We start from the raw sequence: 21,422 nt of genomic DNA on the forward strand, positions 1-21,422 counted from the left end.
TAAAATATTTTAATGGAATTTAAAAGCCGTCAAAATGCAATTATTTGATGGATTGTTGTACAGTGTTTCGTAGCGAATGAAGAATAATTGTATACCTCCATAGACGCAGGTTAAATTATAAGTTCATAGAAATGTATTTTTATATATTTTTTTTTATATATATTCCACAAAAAAATATGGCTGTGCTCAAGGGCGTGCGCGCCGCTGTCAGTTGGCTAACGCAAGCTCGTGCGCATGCCCGGTTTCAGAGTCCGGACTCCGAAGGCGAATGCGGTACGGAAAAAAACAAGGATTGCTAGAGAGACAAGACGTTACACTTCACCTCGAGAACATTAGTCCTTTATTTTGGAACATCATTACGAAACCCTCTTGGGTTGCATGATTGCTCCAACTGGCTAAAGATCTCCAGTAAAAACAATAGGGTAAGTTAAAGTAGTTTTCGCATCCTAAAGGCAGTCAGTATCGAAGAAATCTAGCTAGGTAGGGAAAATGACGATGTGGCTGTAATTTTTGCGCCTCCTTTCGATGTCTCAAAATGGCGGATAGGCCGCTTGGAGCAGCAGGTAGCTGGTCAAGAGAGTTGAATGTAAGATGTAAACTGTCTGACTTTACAGATTGCTCTTAATCGACAATAGATTTAGGCAACTGTTGTAAGTTAATTAACATTATTTGGTTCTCTACTGGGTTGTTTTGACAAATGTATGTGGTTGCCGATTTGATTCCAATGTCAACTTTCTGAATGCAAAACTTGCCCTGGCAGCTGCCAGCTGGCTACCGCCGGTAAGCATCCTGACCATCGGATTGACACTAGCACTGGGTGGTAATATTTCAACAACGAGCCGACAATTAACTATTTACAGAATTTTGCAGTCGGGTTACACCAAGCACAGCCCGAAAACAAAGTATCACAGTTGCTATCTAGCTAATTAGACTGCTGCATGATCTGGCAAGTTATTGCAGATCAAAGAGCTAGCTAACGCCACTACAATAATTTCAATTTGTTAATCTATGTTGAATTTGATATTTCCTATGCTCAAATCGATCTCATGAATTCCTTCGAATCGTGAAGCTTGCTAGCTAAACTGTTAGCATGCCCGTGTCGCCCTGACCAGGCAACTGCATGTTTAACGATCCAATGCAACGTAGGTCATGCTCAGTAAAATGTTCAGTTTTTGTTATATAACAACTTGCAGTTACCACGTCGTTATATAAGAGGTTTATATATTACATCGTTTATCAGCTATGTACGCCGTGTCAGCCAGAAAATAAGTTTTGCGCTAACGCGACCAGCTACAGTACGTGTCTACAGTAGCAAGCCTCCTAATTTGGAAAAGGGCGTAGCTAGAGCTAGCCTACCACTGCCAGCTAATCAGACAGTTAGCTACTAGTAACATTACCATATTTATATTATTTGGTTGTCCCTATAAATTGGACATAGTCATGATCAAATCTGAAATAAACATCTCTTTCCGACCATGGCACTAAAAGTGTAAAAAAAAAAAAAAAATCTTATCGTTTGTGTCATAAGCTAGCTAGCTACTGTAGCTGGGTTGTTTTGACTGTTTTTGACTAATCAACATTGATATCTTGAAATCGAGTTGCTTTCATTTACTTTGTTTACTTGGATAACATAACTTACGTTAAGTGTTATGAATGGCCAGCGTGTATTGTTAAGTCTTGACAGCAACAGACAAGGGTGCAGCACACCAGAGAAAATATAGGTAGCCTAGGTCTAGCTAATTGGCTAACGATGACGGTGCCGGGTTGAGGCATTAACATTTCTCTACTGTATCAACCAGCCTCAAACCGATATTTATTCGACATTGTTTAATGAACATATTGCCATGGGTGGGCAACTGGTAGATGGCACAAATTATATAAAAGTTTGCCAGTCCATCCCCTAATGCAAGATGGTTATGCTAGCTCTAATACTCTATGCCCTGAAATGCTTTCCGCTGAAACTGACATGTCACTTTCTCCCTCGTCCGCCTTGTTGACGGGTTCCGCTTCTTGTTTGTAATTATCTTGCCAGTTGATGTTCAGTGAGCTTGAAATGGAGGAAAAAGCCTGGTTCCTACATGTGTAGCTCCGGATATGTTGGGACGGTGTCTATGACTGGAGACTCGATGTGTACCCAAAGTCTGTAGCCCAGCTTTGTTTTTGTCTGTTTGGTGAGCGTGGCAACAATTCTGGGACTGTTGTTGTTCAACTTTGTCATCTGAGTGCAGTCTTGTACCAAAGCCTTGTAGTGATGCAAAGGTTTATTTCTAGCCATGTTTTTTTTTCTGCTAGCAGTCATGTCTGCAAACCCTTTATCGGCTGCAGTGTGAAATACAATAATATGAATGTAAGCATGAGTGAATATGTACTCTTATGCTGTGTATTGTGATTTTCACTTGACATATTTAAACATATTTTGTTCTATAACTTTAAGCATTATATTCAGTCTCAAATATAAGATCCATATATTATTATCAGCTTATAAAGAAACAAAACCATTCTCCTAAGGATTTCTTGTTTTTGTTGTTGTGATAATCTTTTATTTTTTCCCCTCTGATTTATGAGGTCCTCATCTTATTGTTAATGCCAGCCACACAGGCAGCAGATGCCCCATGCCGAACCCCAGCCTCAAGGTTACAGTAGGACGATGCCTGACCTTCAAGATGACAGTAGCTGGCTATGCCATGGTAACAATGACCTGCCAGCAGCTCCTTTGGCATATGACTTGTGCCTGGGTCATGTTCTGTTAACAGCTTAGGTCCGTTGCTCATTAGTGTGACATAGTAGTCTACTTCCTGTTTTCATGCCAACGTATTTTTTTATTTTTTTTTAACACAAGTGAACGTCAAGAATTGGGGAACTGACGTGTTTTGTAATTTACATAGCTTCCAAATGGGGAAGTGGGGGGGAAACAAATTGTAAAAGACATCTAGTGATTATTGCTATTTTTATGGTGTATGAAGAGGCTTAAAATGAACACAATTAATAATTTGATTGGCTTCTGTTAGTGGTTTGGCAGGTCAATGAAAATGTTACCCTCTTCCTCCTCTGTTGACTCCCCCATCTCTGTCACTCTGCCACTCAGTCAGCACTCCCTCAGCGGATGTGCACTCTGATCTGATAATCACGGCAATCCTATCCATGGAAGGCCTCTGGTAGGGGTGACGATGACGGGCCTTGCGCTTTTATTGGCCTTGCTTTTCGGTAGTGGCGGTGATCTTACACACACACACTGCATGCACCACGGAGAGGTGGAATATGTCTTTCTGCCATCTGTCTTCACCGCGCTGCTAGAATATGCATGGATGAAGAGATGAGACTCATCAGTCTTTAACCTTGCCTCAGAAGATGGGGGGGGGGGGGGGGGGGGGGGGGGCTTATATGTTCGGAATTGGCTCAGTTTGGTGTGCATCGATTTTACTGTTGCTGCTTTGTGTGAGAAGCTACTATGTTACTATGCTGTTTGATCCAATTTAATTATTGCTTGTGCTAACTGCTGTCAGTATGTTTGTTCAATTCCATTGTTTTAATGGCACTCGATGAGAGTTTTGCCACTTCTTTGTTCGTGGTCTCAGAAGCATCGAACATATGCCATCTTCCAGACCTTGATAGATGTTAAGATGAGCATGTCCTTATCTGCTAATAATGAGACAAGACAATGGATTAGCCTTCATTAGTTGATTACATTTTTTTCTTTTACTCATCGGGTACTAGTATACTGTAGTCCAAGACAACCTGCTGTTTTACTTCATTGTACCTGTTTTTTTCATGTTACATTGTTTCATTTGAACATAAATACCATATTCATTTAGCCATAAACATCTAGTAACTTCTAGATTGTTTCCTTTCTTGTTCATGAATAAACTACGAAAAGAAGAAAAGCAGGCAAATGCACCCTACATCTCCTCTCCTTGGGCTTCTCTCATGATGCTTGTTGGCATTGTAAATTGTTGCCAGTTTAACCATCTCATAAAAAGAGACAGCAAGTATGAATTAATCTCTTGTTGAAAAAAGTGCTTTCATAACTACTGATGCTCCACTTGAAGGGAGCCAGGCTGCCAGTCTCAAGAGGCCATGCCAACCCTCATGATTCTGTAGTCCAACTGTGGATGGCAGGATAGTCTCCTCAGTCTGCAGAGCCCGCTGGTTCACAAAGACAGGACAATCGATGAAAGATGTCACACATCAGATTTATGGATGCTTCATGCACTGGCAAAGCTTCTGCAGCACAATCACTTCCTCCCGGGGGGGGGGGGCACATTTTCTGCTGAGCCAATTACCTTGATTGTGGCATTGTAGAAACATAGTGCCCGCCCTGATGAAACACAAATATGTTTTGCTTAATGTCATGTCTAACACATGAGTGGCTGCACACTGAGAGGCCAGCTGCTAACGAAGGAAGTGCTAGCCTGGCAAATATAGCCTAGGCTCATTACTGGTGCTACCATGCTACATTCCCTAGTTGACATATTCATTGACATATTTCCAAGGAAACAAACTACTTGTCCAGAATCAGACATATTTTACTGTTTCACTTTCATGTTCAGTTAGAGGTTTATAACTGCCAATAATTGGTTGGATATGGGCGGGACAGTTGACATTGACCTTGACCAATGTTCTGAAACTAGTAGCCTACAGATGGTTCCCTTTCTCCACAGGGTTCCATACACCTGTGATAACGGCTGCCTATGCCCCAGCTGTGGCAACACTAGCATGCTGATGTCATGAGCGCCCCATTGGTCAGTGATGTTCACAGGGAGACTCACTGCACTCTCTTTATCGGCTGCTGATAAGTTCTGCTGCATGAAAGTCCATCGCTGATAAGAATGTCAGGACGGGTGTTTGTTTTAGTCATAGAGTCTCAGGCACTGAGATCTATCACCTCTGTGTTGCACATGTATGTTGACAAACAAGAGGATAGTTTAAATGCTATTGTCCATAGTTCCATCATCTGAGGTGTTTCTTGTACCTAAAGCTGGGGCTTCAGATCAGGCTGCTCCTATCTGGACCATGTAGCGTTATTGTAGTGGACTAATTGCCGCTCTTCTCCTGGTTCATTCGGGGATCTCTGCCTATTCTTAGCCAGCTAGATTTTTAAGAAGCAGTCCTGTTTGTTGGAGGTAAGCTCAAGTGACATGGTGCGCTGCAGCATTATTTACTGGTGTGTCTGAGGTCTCAGATTTAGCTCTTTGGGTCCCTGTAGACATAAAAGGCTCACCAGGAGTGCAATCCACAGGACTATGTTATGATTGTAGGCTAGGCTATTCAACTGGTTTGGTTGCATAGAACAGAACATTGGTGTTTCCAACACATACTTACCACTGTATTATATGGTTTGTTCCCATCTCAATGCATTCTGCCTGTGTTGTTTGTCTTACCACACCTGCTGGTGTATAGCATTTACAATATTATCAGGTGAACAACCTCAACTGCGAATAAGTAAATAGTTAAAACCAGCCAGTAGTGAAAGTTGTGAGTAGCTTGGCCGTTGCACTATGCCACTGTGTCTTGATTTCTGCCGTTTAGTTTGGTTGAGGGGGGGAAATGAAGTAGGCTGCTTCTGGAATTTAGGTCATCTGTTCCTCCTCTTCATGTCAGGAACTCCCCACAGGGGCAGGCGATGTCCTCAGACAAAACTAGCAACATGCCAGTCCACAACATTGGTGGTGTTGGACAAAGGAGATGGCTGGGTGAGGGGGGGGATGGTATAGATCGATTGATGCTGAAATACCTCACCTTCAGGATGTTTGTTTCAGTGCTGTTACCTACCTCATATCACATTCTCATGAAAGTTGTTGACTGGAATCTAGACAGGCTGCTCCTGAGTGGCTGATTGGCTTATTTATTTTGCCATCAATGTTTGTCTCTTTACCATTTCACCGAAAGGAAGATGGGTCACGATCTCTCTGCTTCAACTGTTATCTCTGGTTGAGTCTCCATGCCTTCTCGTATCCCTTCATCAACCCTTCCCCCTCCCTTCTTGTAAGTCGTACAGGTTCTTGTCATGCATACCTAATACTGACCTTCTTCCTACTCCTCTGTCTCTCTCTCTCTCTCTCTCTCTCTCTCTCTCTCTCTCTCTCTCTCTCTCTCTCTCTCTCTCTCTCTCTCTCTCTCTCTCTCTCTCTCTCTCTCTCTCTCTCTTTGTCTCTCTCTCTCCATACAGATGCAGTGTAGTCTTGGCTGGTGACTGTCTGCAGGGTCTCATCTTCTTCCTGGAGTCTGTGTGTTCGGGGGCACCTGCGTAAGCGGCAGAGCCTCCCCCAGCGAGCCAGAGTGTTTTGACCCTGCGCGTACCTGAACCTGGTGACCTGACCGCGGCGGTAGTCACACGTGTCGGTCAGCGCTCGTCCACCTCGGATTGGCACCGCTCACTTCCTACCCGGGGAGACCGCTGCCACTGCAGGCCACCGCCCTCTCTGCCTGACCCCCTGACCCGCCCCCATCCCCTCATCCCCGGCTCTGCCCGTACCGCCCTGTCACCATGGTGCTGTCACAACGGCAACGAGACGAACTGTAAGTGACCCTTTCCTTTCACCATGTGCATCAGGTCACACACCACACAACATAGTAGAGCGCTGACACGGCGTCCTCCTCTACTGCTGCCTCCATCCTTCCTCAACCATCATGCAGTTTCTTAGATGGCAGTCCATGTACACTATCAGCTGCTGTGTGTACTGTACTCTTAGCATAAAGTGCTTTGTCGTTTTCTTTTGTTGCCTTTCTCATCTCACGATTGCTGCAACCTCGGCCACGTCAGCCTCATTATGTTGTCTTCACTCAAACCTCTAATCCACTATGAGCGCTGATAAGCAGAGCTGCGGTTCTTGTGATCTGAACCAACTCGCTCATAATTGAGGCCCTTCCAGGTCTAGTGATATTGATACTTGACTTTGACCAGTAATGCTGGCAAGTCTTCATCTTGCCCAGGACTAGACCCTTAAGTTCTAGAGTATTCATGCACCTCTATGGTTACCAGTAAGTTAATGGGAGAAGCTGGGGTCCTCTGGCAAACCCTCCATGCTCTGTCACCCACTTGGATCCAGACACACAAACACCACACGCTACCGTTTTTCTGTTCAGTCAGAGGTGTAGCGAACAAAGACACTCCCTCACAGAAGGAGATGTATTTTATGTTGGGGTTTTTTTACCTTGAGGCCCAGCTTAAAGAATCGATTGTTAATTTACCATGACTGCAGACATCAATTCAAGGTTTGTCCTTTAACTGTGACCTAAAGTCCAGAGGCAAGTCAGTGTCTTTATCAAGGCTCTACAACTTGTTTTTATGGCAACATGTTATGAAAGTTAAGAGGACATGATGAATGACATAATGTATGTGGTCTTTAAACATCTTTTGGATACATGGAGAACCTAAGCCCTACCCTCCACTCCAATAATATACTTTGTGAAGCCGATTGCTGTGTCAATCAGTGCGATATCTACAGATCCTCACCCAGAGGGATTGGTATGTGTGGAATATATAGACACGGTGTGTGTGCTGTGCAGTGGACCATTAAGTGAAGGGGAAGATGTTGCAGCCCAGGGAGAAGATAACAGTGCAGCTAGCTGTAACTTAGCCCCGTAGTCTGTGACCTTGGTAATTAACCCCTGAGGTAGGGGATAAGAGGGTTAACCCAATGTCGGAGACATGAGGGAGGTGTCTGTGTAGATATATCTGACTACCAGTCCTATAGATCTTTAATCCCCCCACTACCCCAAGCTGAGGGCGAGGCGGCGTCAAAGGTGTTTTTTTATTAACCTGTCAAGACATTATGGATGTTTAATCAAATGTTGTTGATTTTTGTGAATGGTGCATCAGTAAAGTCATAATTCTTTTGCTTATTGATCAAGCTATATTTGTTTTTCCATTAAGTTGAACATCTTTTTATTGGAAGTTTTGCTTAGTTATCGAGCAACACTGCGGTCTTCACATGACACCAACAATGTGTTACTCTGTTTCTGTAGGCTTGCCTCACAGACACTGGCCTGTTGGGATCAAGTGTGCTATTGGAATGCTAATCCTCCATGCGACTCCTCACACTTTTTGTCCTCTCCGTTATATAAGAGCTAGGCCGGCCCGTCGCTAACAGGAAACCAAATTGGGCCTGTTGCACCCTGAGAGCTGTGCTATCGCTTCAGTAGCATTCCATCCCACTGAAGCGTCCGTTGGCCGCGATAGCCAGCTCACTGAGTGGCTGTTGACAGTAAACGACCACCCCGCACATCTCATTTACCAACCGCTCGCCTCAGCCCTGCGAGCGGGAAACCTGGTGGCCATTTTGATTAATTACTGCAGTAACAATGGGTTGGAGAGGAAGGTGGTGGGATGGGATGGTGACAGTGATCAGCTGACCCTTCCCTGTGTAGTCAGTCTTGGGGCCCCTGCTCTCTTTTCACATGGTTTGTTTTGTGTGTTTTTTTCTGTCAAGCCTCACACAAATGGAACTTGTTCCCATTCTATTCATGCTTCTTTTACCGCCTCCAGTGTTTTTGTGCCCCAACTACTTGGATACTGGCAAAGGGCCTTTTCAGACCATGTGATAGCTTCTATAAATTGCCTTCTCTTTAGAGAGAATGTCCACAGTAAGAGAACGTTGGTTGGCTTGTGATGTAACACATTCCTTAGAGAGGTTAATGTGAAGGGAAAGACGAGCAAAGCTCGTTACTTTACTGCGGGCTCCTTGAGTAGCTATTGTTTTTTACTGATTTGCAGCAAAGTAGGGCGAGTTTATATTCTGAGACCAGGTGCAAGTGTCAGATGTTATGACGGCATCGTATCTTTGCAGCCAGATTGTTCTGATTTGCATAGACGATGAAAAGCACAATTGTGTTGTTTTTGTTCCTGGGTCAGAGGATTCATACCTGGAGGCCTTCGGTAAAAATAGATGCAGAACACAACCTACCCACCTACCCACTCCACTAAAGACCTGCAGGCAGACTTCTGCAGATGGGCCCCTCTTTTTTCCTCCTGCTCCACAAAGAAATTCCATTAAGTGTTTTCCAAGCCCTTACTGTAAGATGTTTCATGTGACCCAGCCCCTCTCTCCATAGGCCGCTGTTTGTACATGTTGTGATGTAACACGGTGAACGTTTAAGATTACGGTAAGAAAGTACATGGGAGTGACTGCTTGTGGTACAGGGTAGCACTGAAGCACCAAACAGGCACATACAGCCCTTTGATCCCTGTGCATGTGGCAGACGGATTTACAACCTAACTCATTTCCCCAATGTTCTTTTCACTGTTGATCGTTAATGTAATCATTTGATTGGTAAGCTATTAATTCTTGGCCATGTCAGTTTCTGTAGTCTTTGGGTAATGTTTGTCGTTGTATTGGTTGGGGTGACGTTGTTGTTTGGTTGGCGTGTATGTCTAACCTTCCCTGTGCTGATACGGAGACTTGTCATGAAACGCAGTGTCATGTTATGACAGTTTACATTGATGTCAGTGTCGTTGTAGGACACTTGTGGCTGCTGCTGTGTTTGCGGTTACTGGTTAGTGGGTTTGGCCTCTAAGAGAAATGCCCACACATGTTGTGTACACACACACACACACACACACACACACACACACACACACACAGCTCCCCCTGAGGGTGTTCCTAGGCCTGGCTCCTGGTGTGCTGGGATATTGAGCTCATCTGGGTGTGACTGCAGGGGGTCCACCAGCTATATGGATCCATCCCCTGGCCCTCAGACACAGACAGAAAAACTGATGGATGGATTTCATTACAACCCCTCCGATGTGCCCAATCGTATCTGATGGAGCTTAGTCATTCACAGTCCCTGCACAGAACAAAACAAACAAAAACCAACCTTCAACAACTAGAGGTGTCGGTTGTAGGTAGAATATGAAAACTGGATATTACTGCTTTATGATGGCACATGTAGTCCAAACCCATTTGTGCCTAGTTTCATTCTGTAGAAAAGAAGCTCTCTTGTTGTGGTCAGTTGAATAAAAGCTTGCTGGCATGGCATTTCAAACTGCTATGGTAACATAAAAGGCAGTATTTTTTCATCACATGGTAATCTTAACGGCAACCTGTTGTTCTTGGGCTTCCATGCATAAAAAGAGATCACCATTCAGGGTCTGAGAGCAAATAGTATTTTATGCAGTACATGAGCTTGCATTACAGCAAGCAGACTTTCTATAATGGCCCCATTTTCCCCACCCCCTTAATGCTCACAGCTACCTATATCTGACAGCTACTCCTAACCCCTCTCCATCCGTGTGCACACACTCCCCAGTCTCTTTGGTAGAAGCCTTAACCAGCCAGAATAATATAACAGATTTAAGTTGACGCCCTGTGTGGTGTGGTGTCTGCAGAGCCCACCAAATCCCTTTAGGGCTGCAGTGGAGGAAGGAGGAGGCTGGGCAAGTCATTTGTGTCTATGTTTGAGGTACATTAGTTTTCAAATGATGAATCCTGAAATGCAGCAGAAAGGCATGAAACTATTGAGCTGTCAATACACACCTCTGTGTGGCCGAGCGCCCTTCATCCTCCCCTTCATGACCTCAGCCACCATGGCATCAGCCCTGCCTGCATGGGAGAGGGAAAACCATCATGTTCCTGTGAGTTCCACACAGCAGTACAGATTTCAGTCCCAAGTGCTCTCTGCTACCCTGAGGGATCCAGCATACTGAGATCCTCTAATCTGATCTCTAACCAGTCAGTTTCATTTAAACTGGCGCCTGTGCAGTCTGGGCGGGGGGGCATTAGCTGGCTGGCTTAAGATAGACCCACCTATCTTAAAGAGGTAAGTTAACTACTCTATGGCAAGGAATTAAAGTGAAGGGGATCAGAGAAGGCTATAAACTCACGATAAAGATCAATTCACCCTCCATTTTGTACGCCTTTTATTCATTTGGTAAAGGGTTGGCTAACTGATCAATAGCTGCAGGTGCGACTATAAATTGTCCAAGTGTAATGACCTGGACCTGGAGTTTTCCACCAACCAGATAAGTCCCAGCTGACTAGGGCTCAGAGGATTGGCCTCCATCTTCTCCAAGCTACAAACGGGAAACATTTCTTTCCCTGTCACAAATCTGTGATATATCTTTTAAAATGTCCCCTGCTCTCGTTTCTTTCCCCTCCCCCATCTGTTAGCGGGCATACATCTTATCCACAGCTACCTTCCACTCCAGTGATCATGCCTTCATGCCCCCCCCCCCCCACCACCAGACAGCCATCTTACCAACGTGAATCCCAGCAGCAGAGCGAGAAGCAAAGTCCCTTGCATGGGTTAGAAGCCCAGTATGATTCTATGGCTGAGCACACAGGAAGTTAACTTTAATAAAGCAGACCTTTACTGTCCTCTGCCTAGTATTACTGTCTACCTACAAAATCTATACTAGACAGCATTCCTGCCACTAATGAATGGCTTTGCCAGTGGCCTTGGCTCATCCCTCTTGTGTGTACTAAGAGGTATGTAGAGGGTTTACGTCACCCCCCACTGCTGTTGACACAAAGGTTATCACTTCACAGGCTAGCGAGAAAAACTCACAACAGTGACAGTGTCAGTGATGTCATGTCTCTAAAATAAAACAGTAAAGCAGAAAAACATGCAGCCCATTGAGAATGAGTGGGAGTACATACATGGGCTTCATGCTAAACCAGTTCCCCCTCATTTTTGTAAATATACTATTGGTATATTTTCTCTCTCTAACACCTGTAATTGATATTCTTGTGGAAAAAGTTTGTGCGCACACACTTACCAGACAGACTTCGATATCTATAGGAGTGAGACAACGGATAAGTACCACAAAGTACAGCAAGCTAAATCCTATAGATGGAGCGAATTTTATATGTGACGAGGGACGTCTTCCAAAGCTTCCCCCATAAAACATTCAACGGGAGCGCTGAAAGGTCTGTCGATCCGCGGGCTGCTCTTGTGTGATATACGACGTGATTTTGGACAGGTTGCATTGTTGAATGCATTAGCCCAGCAGGAGATGCAAGGGATACTCCTTATTGGGAAGTCAATGAAAAGATAAATAGCCAACTTTCAGGCCAAATGTGTGTTGCGAGTTGGGAATCAGCTAGGTTAGACAGAAATAGCTGTATAGTGTCTCTTTAGGCATTTCAGTGATATGATTGTGAATATTGAGGGGTGCGGCCGGGGGTGGGGTGTGGTAGCTGAGCAGTCGCCGCTGCAATGTGGTGATGTGGAAGCGGATGTGCAAGCTGCAAACTCTCAGGAGGAAGTGATGTCAGTTCCAGGCGGGCGAGCACTCCCTCGCCTCTCTCTCTCTGGGATGAGGTCATGCTGCCTCTACCGTCACACAGAAAGAAACGCCTCTGTAGTTTATCGCCCGTGTAACAGTCTCGTCTCGGTGCTGTCGGATGCCAGCCAATGCCTTGAATGCTGTCTCTACAGACTATTATGGGATAGTAGGATAGGTTGCTGTGACACAATTGTGGAATAAGGTTTCTTTAAGTTGTGCAGTACCTTGTTTCAGTTTTTGATTGGATACATTCAGATCAATAATGTTACCATGTTTTATTATGGTATAATCATACTCTCTTCTCAGTACACAATTAGTGTGTGAACAGAGTCATTGATGTATGACATGTTCACAGACCAGTGGCGCTCTCATTAGCTGCATAACCAGATGGGGATCCAGAGCTCTACATGCCAGAATCAAACTAGGAAACAAAAAGCACCCCACTGTACTTTGTGAGCGAGGACATCTTTTGTTACTTCTGAGCTGACTGTCTCTGCCCACTCAGGATGACACTACTCACTGCTCTCTCTTTCTCTCTCTCTCTCTCACGCTGTGGGCTGCTAGTCGTCATGGAAACCAGCCTGTATTCTCCAGCCATCTAGTGTTGGTCCCTCTCTACCTCCCTCACTCCTCACTCTTTCTCTCCCTCCTCTTTTCTCTTCCTACCTATCCTCTTCCCCCCCATGCTCTGTCCTTCTTTTCCCTCTCTCTCTCCTGTTTTCACCTCAGCGCCTGCCGCATAGTGAGAGTGTGGAATGTGTATATTTCCTGCGGCCCCAGAGGTCGAGGCAGGGTGAGGTGGGAGAGCTGGATCTCCACTGCAGTGCTGCAGCATCTTGACGGCTGTCAACACACCAGGACACTGATCCTATTGTCCCTCTGTGTCTCTGGCTGTCAGTCACCACACATTCCAACTTCACGTGAAGCAAGAATTGCAGAATTCACGGAGGCTCTCTGGCTATTACCAGTGATATAATATTCACCCAAGGAATTGAGTTGGAACAAACACTGTATAGCTTAATTGGGAACTGGAATCTGAATAGTCAGCACAATCCCAGTAATTGCATAGTGACCTGTGTGACAATAGATAGTGATGGGAAGATGGGTGTGTGACAGTAATATCTCTTCTGGGCTCTAATAGCATCCCCTCATGCAGGGGCTTGTGCAGCAGAAACAAGGTCCTTGTCCTCCATCAGTTTGACTTGGTTCTGGAGTTTATACACATTCATAAGTCAGCTGAGTGGAGAGAGAAAAACACCAGACCAGATATGAGATATTGTCTTCTAGGTTTCTCTAAGGCATGAAGGTCAGACCAAACTCCAGTTTAAAACTGCTCACTTCCCAGTCTGAACATAGGACATACTAAATACACACTGGGTAAAAAGAAATGGTACATACCTATTACCTGCATGACTGCAATACCAGAATCAATATCAATCAATATAGTAAAATCAATAAACAATCATTATTATAATGTAAGACTAAGACATTTTTGCTCTAACGATCAGGATTAACATGCCAATGCTCAATCCTTCCATTTCTCCCAGATGTATGCTTAGGGAGACTGACAACAGGATTTGGTGTGGCTGTGTGTAGGACACTGGGCAGCTTTTGTTTGGCCACTTTAGCTGAGAGGTCCACAAAGAGACATTGTGTATGGAGCGGCTGCAGCATCAAGCCATCACACTGACGTATGGAGGAGGTGACAGGCACTAGCTGGGGTGGACTTATGATGTATACAGACACTGCTCACCTGCTTCTACACAGGCTCAGACCCTCATGCACACAGACATGCACTCCCATGCACCCTCTGTCCCCACAACACACACTCCCCAGTCCTTCAGTCGGCATGCAGAAGTCTGTCCATTGAGCAATAACTTCCTGCTAACCTTCAGCTTAGCAACGGGATGCTACACCCAGAGGAGGGGGTACAGGGGGTGCTGTAACACCCAGAGGAGGGGGTACAGGGGGTGCTGTAACACCCAGAGGAGGGGGTACAGGGGGTGCTGTAACACCCAGAGGAGGGGGTACAGGGGGTGCTGTAACACCCAGAAGAGGGGGTACAGGGGGTGCTGTAACACCCAGAGGAGGGGGTACAGGGGGTGCTGTAACACCCAGAGGAGGGGGTACAGGGGATGCTGTAACACCCAGAAGAGGGGGTACAGGGGGTCCTGTAACACCCAGAGGAGGGGCTACAGGGGGTCCTGTAACACCCAGAGGAAGGGCTACAGGGGGTGCTGTAATACCCAGAGGAGGGGGTACAGGGGGTCCTGTAACACCCAGAGGAAGGGCTACAGGGGGTGCTCTAATACCCAGAGGAGGGGGTACAGGGGGTGCTCTAATTCCCAGAAGAAGGGGTACAGGGGGTGCTCTAATTCCAAGAGGAAGGGGTACAGGGGGTGCTCTAATTCCCAGAGGAGGGGGTACAGGGGGTCCTGTAACACCCAGAGGAGGGGGTACAGGGGGTCCTGTAACACCCAGAAGAGGGGGAAAACAGACAAGGCTGTCCTCTGCAATGTCCTGACAGACTCACTCTCACGCACTCACCCTGGCCGGTCAAATCTCAGAGCTTACCTGACAAGCTGTTGTTGGCTTCTGTTGACGGTGTCACTTCCAGAGCATAGCGAGGCACTCTGAATCCGTTAACGGGACAATACGGGCCCTGTGTTGACTGTTGGTTTCAAGTGCAGAGCAACACATTCATGGTGACACTGCAGGGCTGTAGGTGTCCCCTCCTGAGACCGTCACCTCCTGAGACCGTCCCCTCAGGCCTCTTTGAACCACCAGTGAGCTCCAACTCACATTACAGCTCCCACTGGAAATCCATTCGCCTTAATACTGTTTTGACGGAATGGGTTTTGAACACGGAAATAAACCGCTCTGGGTAAATTTAGCTCGCCTTTAAGGCTGCAGCGGTAGAATAAGCACGTATTATGGTTTTGTGTTTGTGTGAGTGAATGCTGGCATGTAATAGGTAACACTACACACACACCCACACACACACACACTAGTGTGGCGTGCATGAGGACGGGTGTCAGAGTGACTGGGTGTCTGGTCTGTCTGTCTGGTCCTTTGTGCTCCTTATCTCAGCATCTCACCGCATCTCAACCCGCCTGCTGCTGTTACTCCCTCCTTATCACTGGATCACCTCCTCATGGAAAGTCTGCTGCTTTGAATAGCCTCTGGATGCTGTCTGCTTTTTCTGGTCCGGGTGGTTGCAGTGTGTGTGCGCGTGTCTGTAGTGTGTCTGTAGTGTTTTGCCCAGCAGCTGATTCAGCCCGCAGAAATGTCTTTGTGCACTCTCTCTCTTTGTGTGTGTCTGTGTGCAAACGTGTGTTTTCTCTGCTGTACAGTATTTCTCATTTCTCCATCAGCTCTGTGGGGGTCAGTCCTCATATTATTTGCCCACAGCAACAAGAGCTCATTATAAAGAAAAGACAGATGTTCTATCTATCTGGTGTGTGTGTGTGATTTTCTCTCTTACCTTAAAAAGTGGCGTGTAATTTTAAGTCTTTTGTTTGACATTCCATGTCTTTTGTTTGGTTTTTATCAAGCAGAATCCCTGACTCAAGCTTGTTCTCCTCAGTTTAAAACTACCCTGTGGTCACCTCAAGAGAGCTGATGGGCGTTTCTTTTGTCCGTTTCAGAAATCGAGCGATAGCCGATTACCTGCGTTCCAACGGATATGAAGAGGCCTATTCAGTTTTCAAGAAGGAGGCGGAAATAGACATGGTAAGACACGCACAATCAATCAGGTCAATTTACCCAAACAATATGCCTTAATTCCCCCTTTATTCCATGTTGTAATTGAGTTCACGCTTGTGTGACTTAAAATGTATGTGGCCAATTAAGCTGATCCAGTCTTTATTAGGCTGTCCGACACACAGGCATGCACACTCACACATGCACACAACATTCACATACACATACACACACATACAGGAGGATAAATGGGAGCTGAAATTGCAGATGTCCTTAGCCTGGTTAGCAGTACCAAGAGCAGGTAGAGATACAGCCTGGAACAACAGAGCCGGCGGAGTGTGTGAAGCCTATTCAAACAGGCTTCACAGGGAGGCGGGCAGCACTTCATGGAAATGTCCCCCTCCCTCCTCACACTCTGGACTTTGTTTTCATATGTCACCTGTTTTTCTCTTCTCCCCCCCCCCCTCTTCCTTTTGCTCTTCATTCCATCACTCTTTTCCTCCACTGCCCATCTCTCCCTGTCTTTTCTCCGTATTCCAACCCTGCTTGTGGGGGGGGGGGACAGGGGGACAGCATTTAAGAGGCAGCCAGCTCTCTGTTTCTTGCTCTCTCTCTCTTTCTCTCTTTTGCTATATCTCTGATGCTCGCTCTCTCCCTCTGTTTTCTCTCCTCTCTTCCTCCATCCCCTCTCCTTGTCCCCCCCTTCATCCCAGCCCAGTGGAAACAGCATGAATAAAAGATCAGTACTACAGAGCTAAATGTCTCCTGACGGTGTCGGCCGCTAAGCAGGCGCACCTTGGCGAGGCCGTGCTGAAACGCGGCTTTAACGATGCTCCCCCTTTTTAACGGCACCTCCATTCAGCCTTGTAGGCTCTTTACTCACTGAAAGTGGTGCCCCATGCCATTGTTATGAATAGGTAGCCTACAATGGGTACATTTTTGAATGCTGTAGGTGGTAGGGATATTGTTTGTGTGGGGGTGTGTTGCTTTAGGAGTGTGGGCAGAGGGCATCTCTACCTTAGCTGTAGCTTGGCATGGGCACACACACATGCACCCTGCTGACTGACTGGCAGACAGCAGCGATTAAAGACTGGCGCATGCTTGTGGTCGTGTGTGTGTGCAGTGCCTAGCCAGCTGGATGTGTTTAGCTAAGCCATCGGCAGAGGGTCCAGGCAGATGGCAGATTAGACCACCACCATCCCCCCCCTCCTCCTCCTCCTCCCTCCTTTTATCTCTCCTCTCGGACACAGTGCCACGACCCCTCTCAACCCACCCCTCGTCTTAGCGCCCTCAGCGCCAGGGAGTGGTGGCGACTGTTATCTCAGACACCTCCGATTTTCCGTCAGAGCGCTCACTGTCGAGGGGTAGCAGCAATGCATCATCCCCAACACACATACACTCACACACCGCAATGCTTGCAACTCTTCACACCTCCATGATGGTCCCTTTTGTTTCCATGAGAGGATGAACGAAATGGGTGTGAAATCAGAAAACGAAGCCAATAGTGTGAGCCCTCCCCCCACTGAAATAGAGACCTGCTTGTCTGTCTGGATTTGTTCTGCTCTAATGGAGGTTTTCGCCCTCAAACTGGGTTAAAAATTCTTCCAAAAATTCATGTTCATCTACTTTTCTTTTTGTCTGTCTAATATTGAAAGTGTGTGTGTGTGCGCACCTTCACATTCTGATTGTGGTGCATCTTGAGGAGTCCCCCCCCCCCCTTTCCCACCCCTCTCCTCTCTGTCTGTTGTTCTGTTTGGGAGGAGGGAAAGGGCAGCATTGTGATGAAGGCTTTGAAGAGCGTAGTAGAGCCTCCCCAGGCAGGTGTGGGGCCCAGGCAGGACCACTGCAGCTCTGCCTCGCTGCCTCCTGGGGGGGGGGGGGGGGGCACCGTATGCCTCCTGTCTCCAGGACACCCGTGCAGGCAGGCAGGCAGGCAGGCTCACACGCACCTTGTTTGTCAAATGGAGTTGAGTTGTTTGTCCTTCATCACACAATGTTGCACCTACCCCGTGTAGGTTCAGATTAGCATGAGCGCTCAACACCTAGTGTCTGTCATGGGCCCAGCCCAGTGGAGCGGAGCAGCCTCTGCCCTGTGCTGGAGCTCAGACGGCCGTCACCACAAGGCTGCCCTCAAGTTAACTTCCCTGCACTGACTCCGGTGGACTGTTTGTGTGCCCGTAAGCTGCGTAAGCCTTCCTTGTCTGCAGGAGATTAGCCTATGTGAGGGAGGGATTATGACTGTAGGGACTCTGGGATGACCAGCCGCTCTCTGTGGTGACTGCCATTGGTCGTCGAGAGGCGTCAATCACAGGGCCTCAAGACTCTGCAGGCAGGCCCATCTGGCCCCCAGGGCGACTCCTAGCCACCCTGATTAAACTAAGCTGGGATATTGTTTTGCTCGTCTTTCTTTCTTTTCATCTGCGTGTTTGTGTTGTTTTTGCCCTCCAGAATGAAGAATTGGATAAGAAGTATGCCGGCCTTTTGGAAAAGAAATGGACCTCAGTCATCAGATTACAAAAGAAGGTTTGTCTTTTTATTTTTTTGTTTTTGAGGACTGATTTTCTTCGGATCTTGTGATTGGCCTGTGACTACGTGAACGCGTCATCAAGCATCCACCAATCTTGTGCTTGCTTTACTTTTTGACCTTTAATCTTGAGATGTGTTTTCCTCAAGATTTGTATTGCATGTAAACAACTTCACCATTTCAACCAGCAACTCAAACACATTTGTTATCAACATATTGCACCTCTCAGATCAGTAATTTCATTCTGAAGTCTGCATCTGCGGTTTTTCATCATCCCTCCTGATGTTGACAGGTCATGGAGCTGGAGTCGAAGCTGAACGAGGCGAAGGAGGAGATCACCCTGGGGGGGCCCGTCACTCAGAAGCGGGACCCCAAAGAGTGGATCCCACGCCCGCCTGAGAAATATGCGCTGAGCGGCCACCGCAGCCCGGTCACCCGCGTCATCTTCCACCCCGTGTTCAGCGTCATGGTCTCAGCCTCCGAGGACGCCACCATCAAGGTGAGCCTGCAGGGAGGGGACAACCACCCCGCCTGAGGGGCTACCTATGGGAGGTTGGAAATGACAGTGGATAAAGTACGCTCTAAGCAACCCCAAAGAGGAAATGTCACCCACAGATGTTGGATAATAGCACTTTGTTGGGACTGGAATGTCACATTCCATGTTGTATCACAAGCCGTGTTTTGATTTTCTTTTTTAAGGTTAACCACATAACCGTCTGGCCTATTGAATCGCACTGTTGTACCACTGAGCTTTGTTCCCCGCTAGTGTATTTGGGTGACTTTGAACTTCTAATAGCACCCCCCCCTTCCCTTTTATCCTGTGACAGTCGTCAGCGCTGTCCACGAGAGAGGGTGGGGAGCGCCGGGGGCTGAAAGAGGAGGGGAATGCTCTGTTAAAAGACGCAGTGTTTTGGAGCTTCCTGCGTTCCCCAGGCGATGAGCATCTTGGCCTTGTTCTCTATTCAGCCTGTGTACCAGCCTGGCATCAGCACCACCACACTCTGCTCTCCCTCCAGCCTCTTTCTGCCCATCGCTGTCCTCCCTCTTATCAGTCTGTCCCTCTTTCTTTCTCTCTCTCTCTCTCTCTCTCTCTCTCTCTCTCTCTCTCTCTCTCTCTCTCTCTCTCTCTCTCTCTCTCTCTCTCTCTCTCTCTCTCTCTCTCTCTCTCTCTCTCTCTCTCTCTCTCTCTCTCTCTCTCTCTCTCTCTCTCTCTCTCTCTCTCTCTCTCTCCTGTTGTCTGAAGCTCCACCGTCTGAAGCTCTCTCTGTTCAGCATGCTCTGCCCATTTCAGGACACGCCCTGTCCTACAGCCACCTCCACTGCCATCCGCCATCCATACGGTCATTTCTATATATAAATCCCAAATGGGAAGTCTACGATCATTCTGCTATATTTACAGCCTGGTCTGGTCTGCTTGGCCCAGTGCTACTGCTACCCCCCCCCGCCACCCCCCTCCCACGCCTTCAGTATAAATATTTGTGCACTATGATTTATTCATAAGGAATCAGAGATGCATGTAACTCCTTCATTTGGCTCCACTCCCACATTGGGCTCTTCTCTTCCCAAACCCACCTTCCTCCCAGCTAGACACCACATTCCCTGTTCTGCTCCCACCGCCCCACAAATTCATCCTCTGCTTGAGTGCTGCCCGCCAGCACGCCAGCCAACCATCCCCAGGAAACAGGCCCAGCATGCCTGAATCTCCACATTTCCCCCTACCTCATCTTCTCCCTTCCCTTGCCGTTGTTCCTGGCCCGGTCTCCCCCCTATGCCCTACTTCTCTTCCGAAACCTTGCAGTTAAATCTTTAACCAGGGGAGCTGAACCCAAGCACCCTGCCTCCCGCTTTTCACTTCCCCCCTCTCTCCCCCCCCCCCCCCCCCCCCCCTCTCTCTCTGACATTCCAGTGAGGCCGTCTACGTTCGCCTGCAGTCACAAACTATTCTCTCTTTTTTTTCTTCTTCTCCTCCCTCCTTCTCTCATTAGTATGCTAGGGTGGTAATCGTCATGGGGCCTTGGTGCTCCGCAGCCAAACCTCGGTAGCTCTCATTCTCCTTCCAGCTCCTTCTTCTGCTTGGTTCTCACCTTAGTTCTTTGTTCTCCTCACTCTGTATATCTTTCTCTCTCTCCTTCCCTCCGTCCACCATCCTCTTCAAACATGGCAGATCGGCGCACAACAACTCTGTACACGCTACCCTGAGTCAAGGCCCTTCACCATGGTAGTATGCATATGAGCAGGTTTGACAAGTCCAAGCTGTCCCCCTCTATCTGCAGGGTGTTATGACAGCCTTCCTAAAGGCAGGTCACTCTAATCAGGCCAGACAGCCACGGCCCAGCGTGACATGCTCTCACTCTGGGACTTTTGATGCCTCCCCATGCAAAACAACTTCGCTTTATCATTTTTGCCGTGACCAAACATGTCAAATAGAATAGTTGATTATTCATCTGATCTTTAAATTCATTATGGCGTACGATCATTGCTCACCCTGGAAATTGGCAATTAAGTCCATCTTTTTCTTTGAGCAGAGTGTTACTAATGGTTGGTATTGCCTCGTTATGTTTTTGTTGACCATGGTATTCATAGAGACTCATGAGGTTGCAAGCACAGACACAAAGGTCACTTTCAGGTTCACCCCCCTGATGGTCTGGCTACATTGTCATCTTACTGAGCTATCACCTGGAGCTCCTGTAAAGAGACTTCGGCCACTGTCCTAACTGGTGAAGCAAATATGGCGCGAGTCTGGGGAGGTCGATTTTGTGGTAGACTTCACCAATCTGTGAAGACGGGAGCTGGGGGAGGCTACCTTGGCAGTAGGGGAAGCCCATATGAGGCAGAAGGAGGGGATGTCCTCTGTCAGCCAGCTCCCCCCCCCCCTCCCAAGCAACGGAGGAGAGTTTATCCCTCCTCGTCCGTCTGTCTGCCTGGAAGCAGGAAGATCTGGATAACAGTCTGACTGAGAAGCAACCACACTGT

The 21,422-nt window shown here is 47.2% G+C and overlaps 1 protein-coding gene across 2 annotated transcripts in view; it reads left to right on the forward strand.

Annotated features, from left to right (window-relative positions):
- Positions 1–251: 251 nt before the first annotated feature.
- The window catches only part of pafah1b1a (platelet-activating factor acetylhydrolase 1b, regulatory subunit 1a), a 31,222-nt gene continuing 10,051 nt past the window's right edge, over positions 252–21,422 (forward strand). Inside the window, exons 1-5 of one of the 2 annotated variants that reach the window (XM_047035322.1) lie at positions 252–422; positions 6,167–6,516; positions 15,871–15,955; positions 18,374–18,448; positions 18,742–18,948. In XM_047035322.1, the coding sequence (XP_046891278.1) occupies positions 6,485–6,516; positions 15,871–15,955; positions 18,374–18,448; positions 18,742–18,948 (399 nt within the window). In that variant the 5' untranslated portion in view covers positions 252–422; positions 6,167–6,484. Of the gene's footprint in view, positions 423–478; positions 587–6,166; positions 6,517–15,870; positions 15,956–18,373; positions 18,449–18,741; positions 18,949–21,422 lie in introns of those variants that run through there. The other variant, XM_047035323.1, reaches the window with a different exon arrangement.

This window comes from Hypomesus transpacificus, chromosome 15 (assembly GCF_021917145.1).
Source record: "Hypomesus transpacificus isolate Combined female chromosome 15, fHypTra1, whole genome shotgun sequence".
In the NCBI taxonomy this organism is placed as follows: Eukaryota; Metazoa; Chordata; class Actinopteri; order Osmeriformes; family Osmeridae; genus Hypomesus; species Hypomesus transpacificus.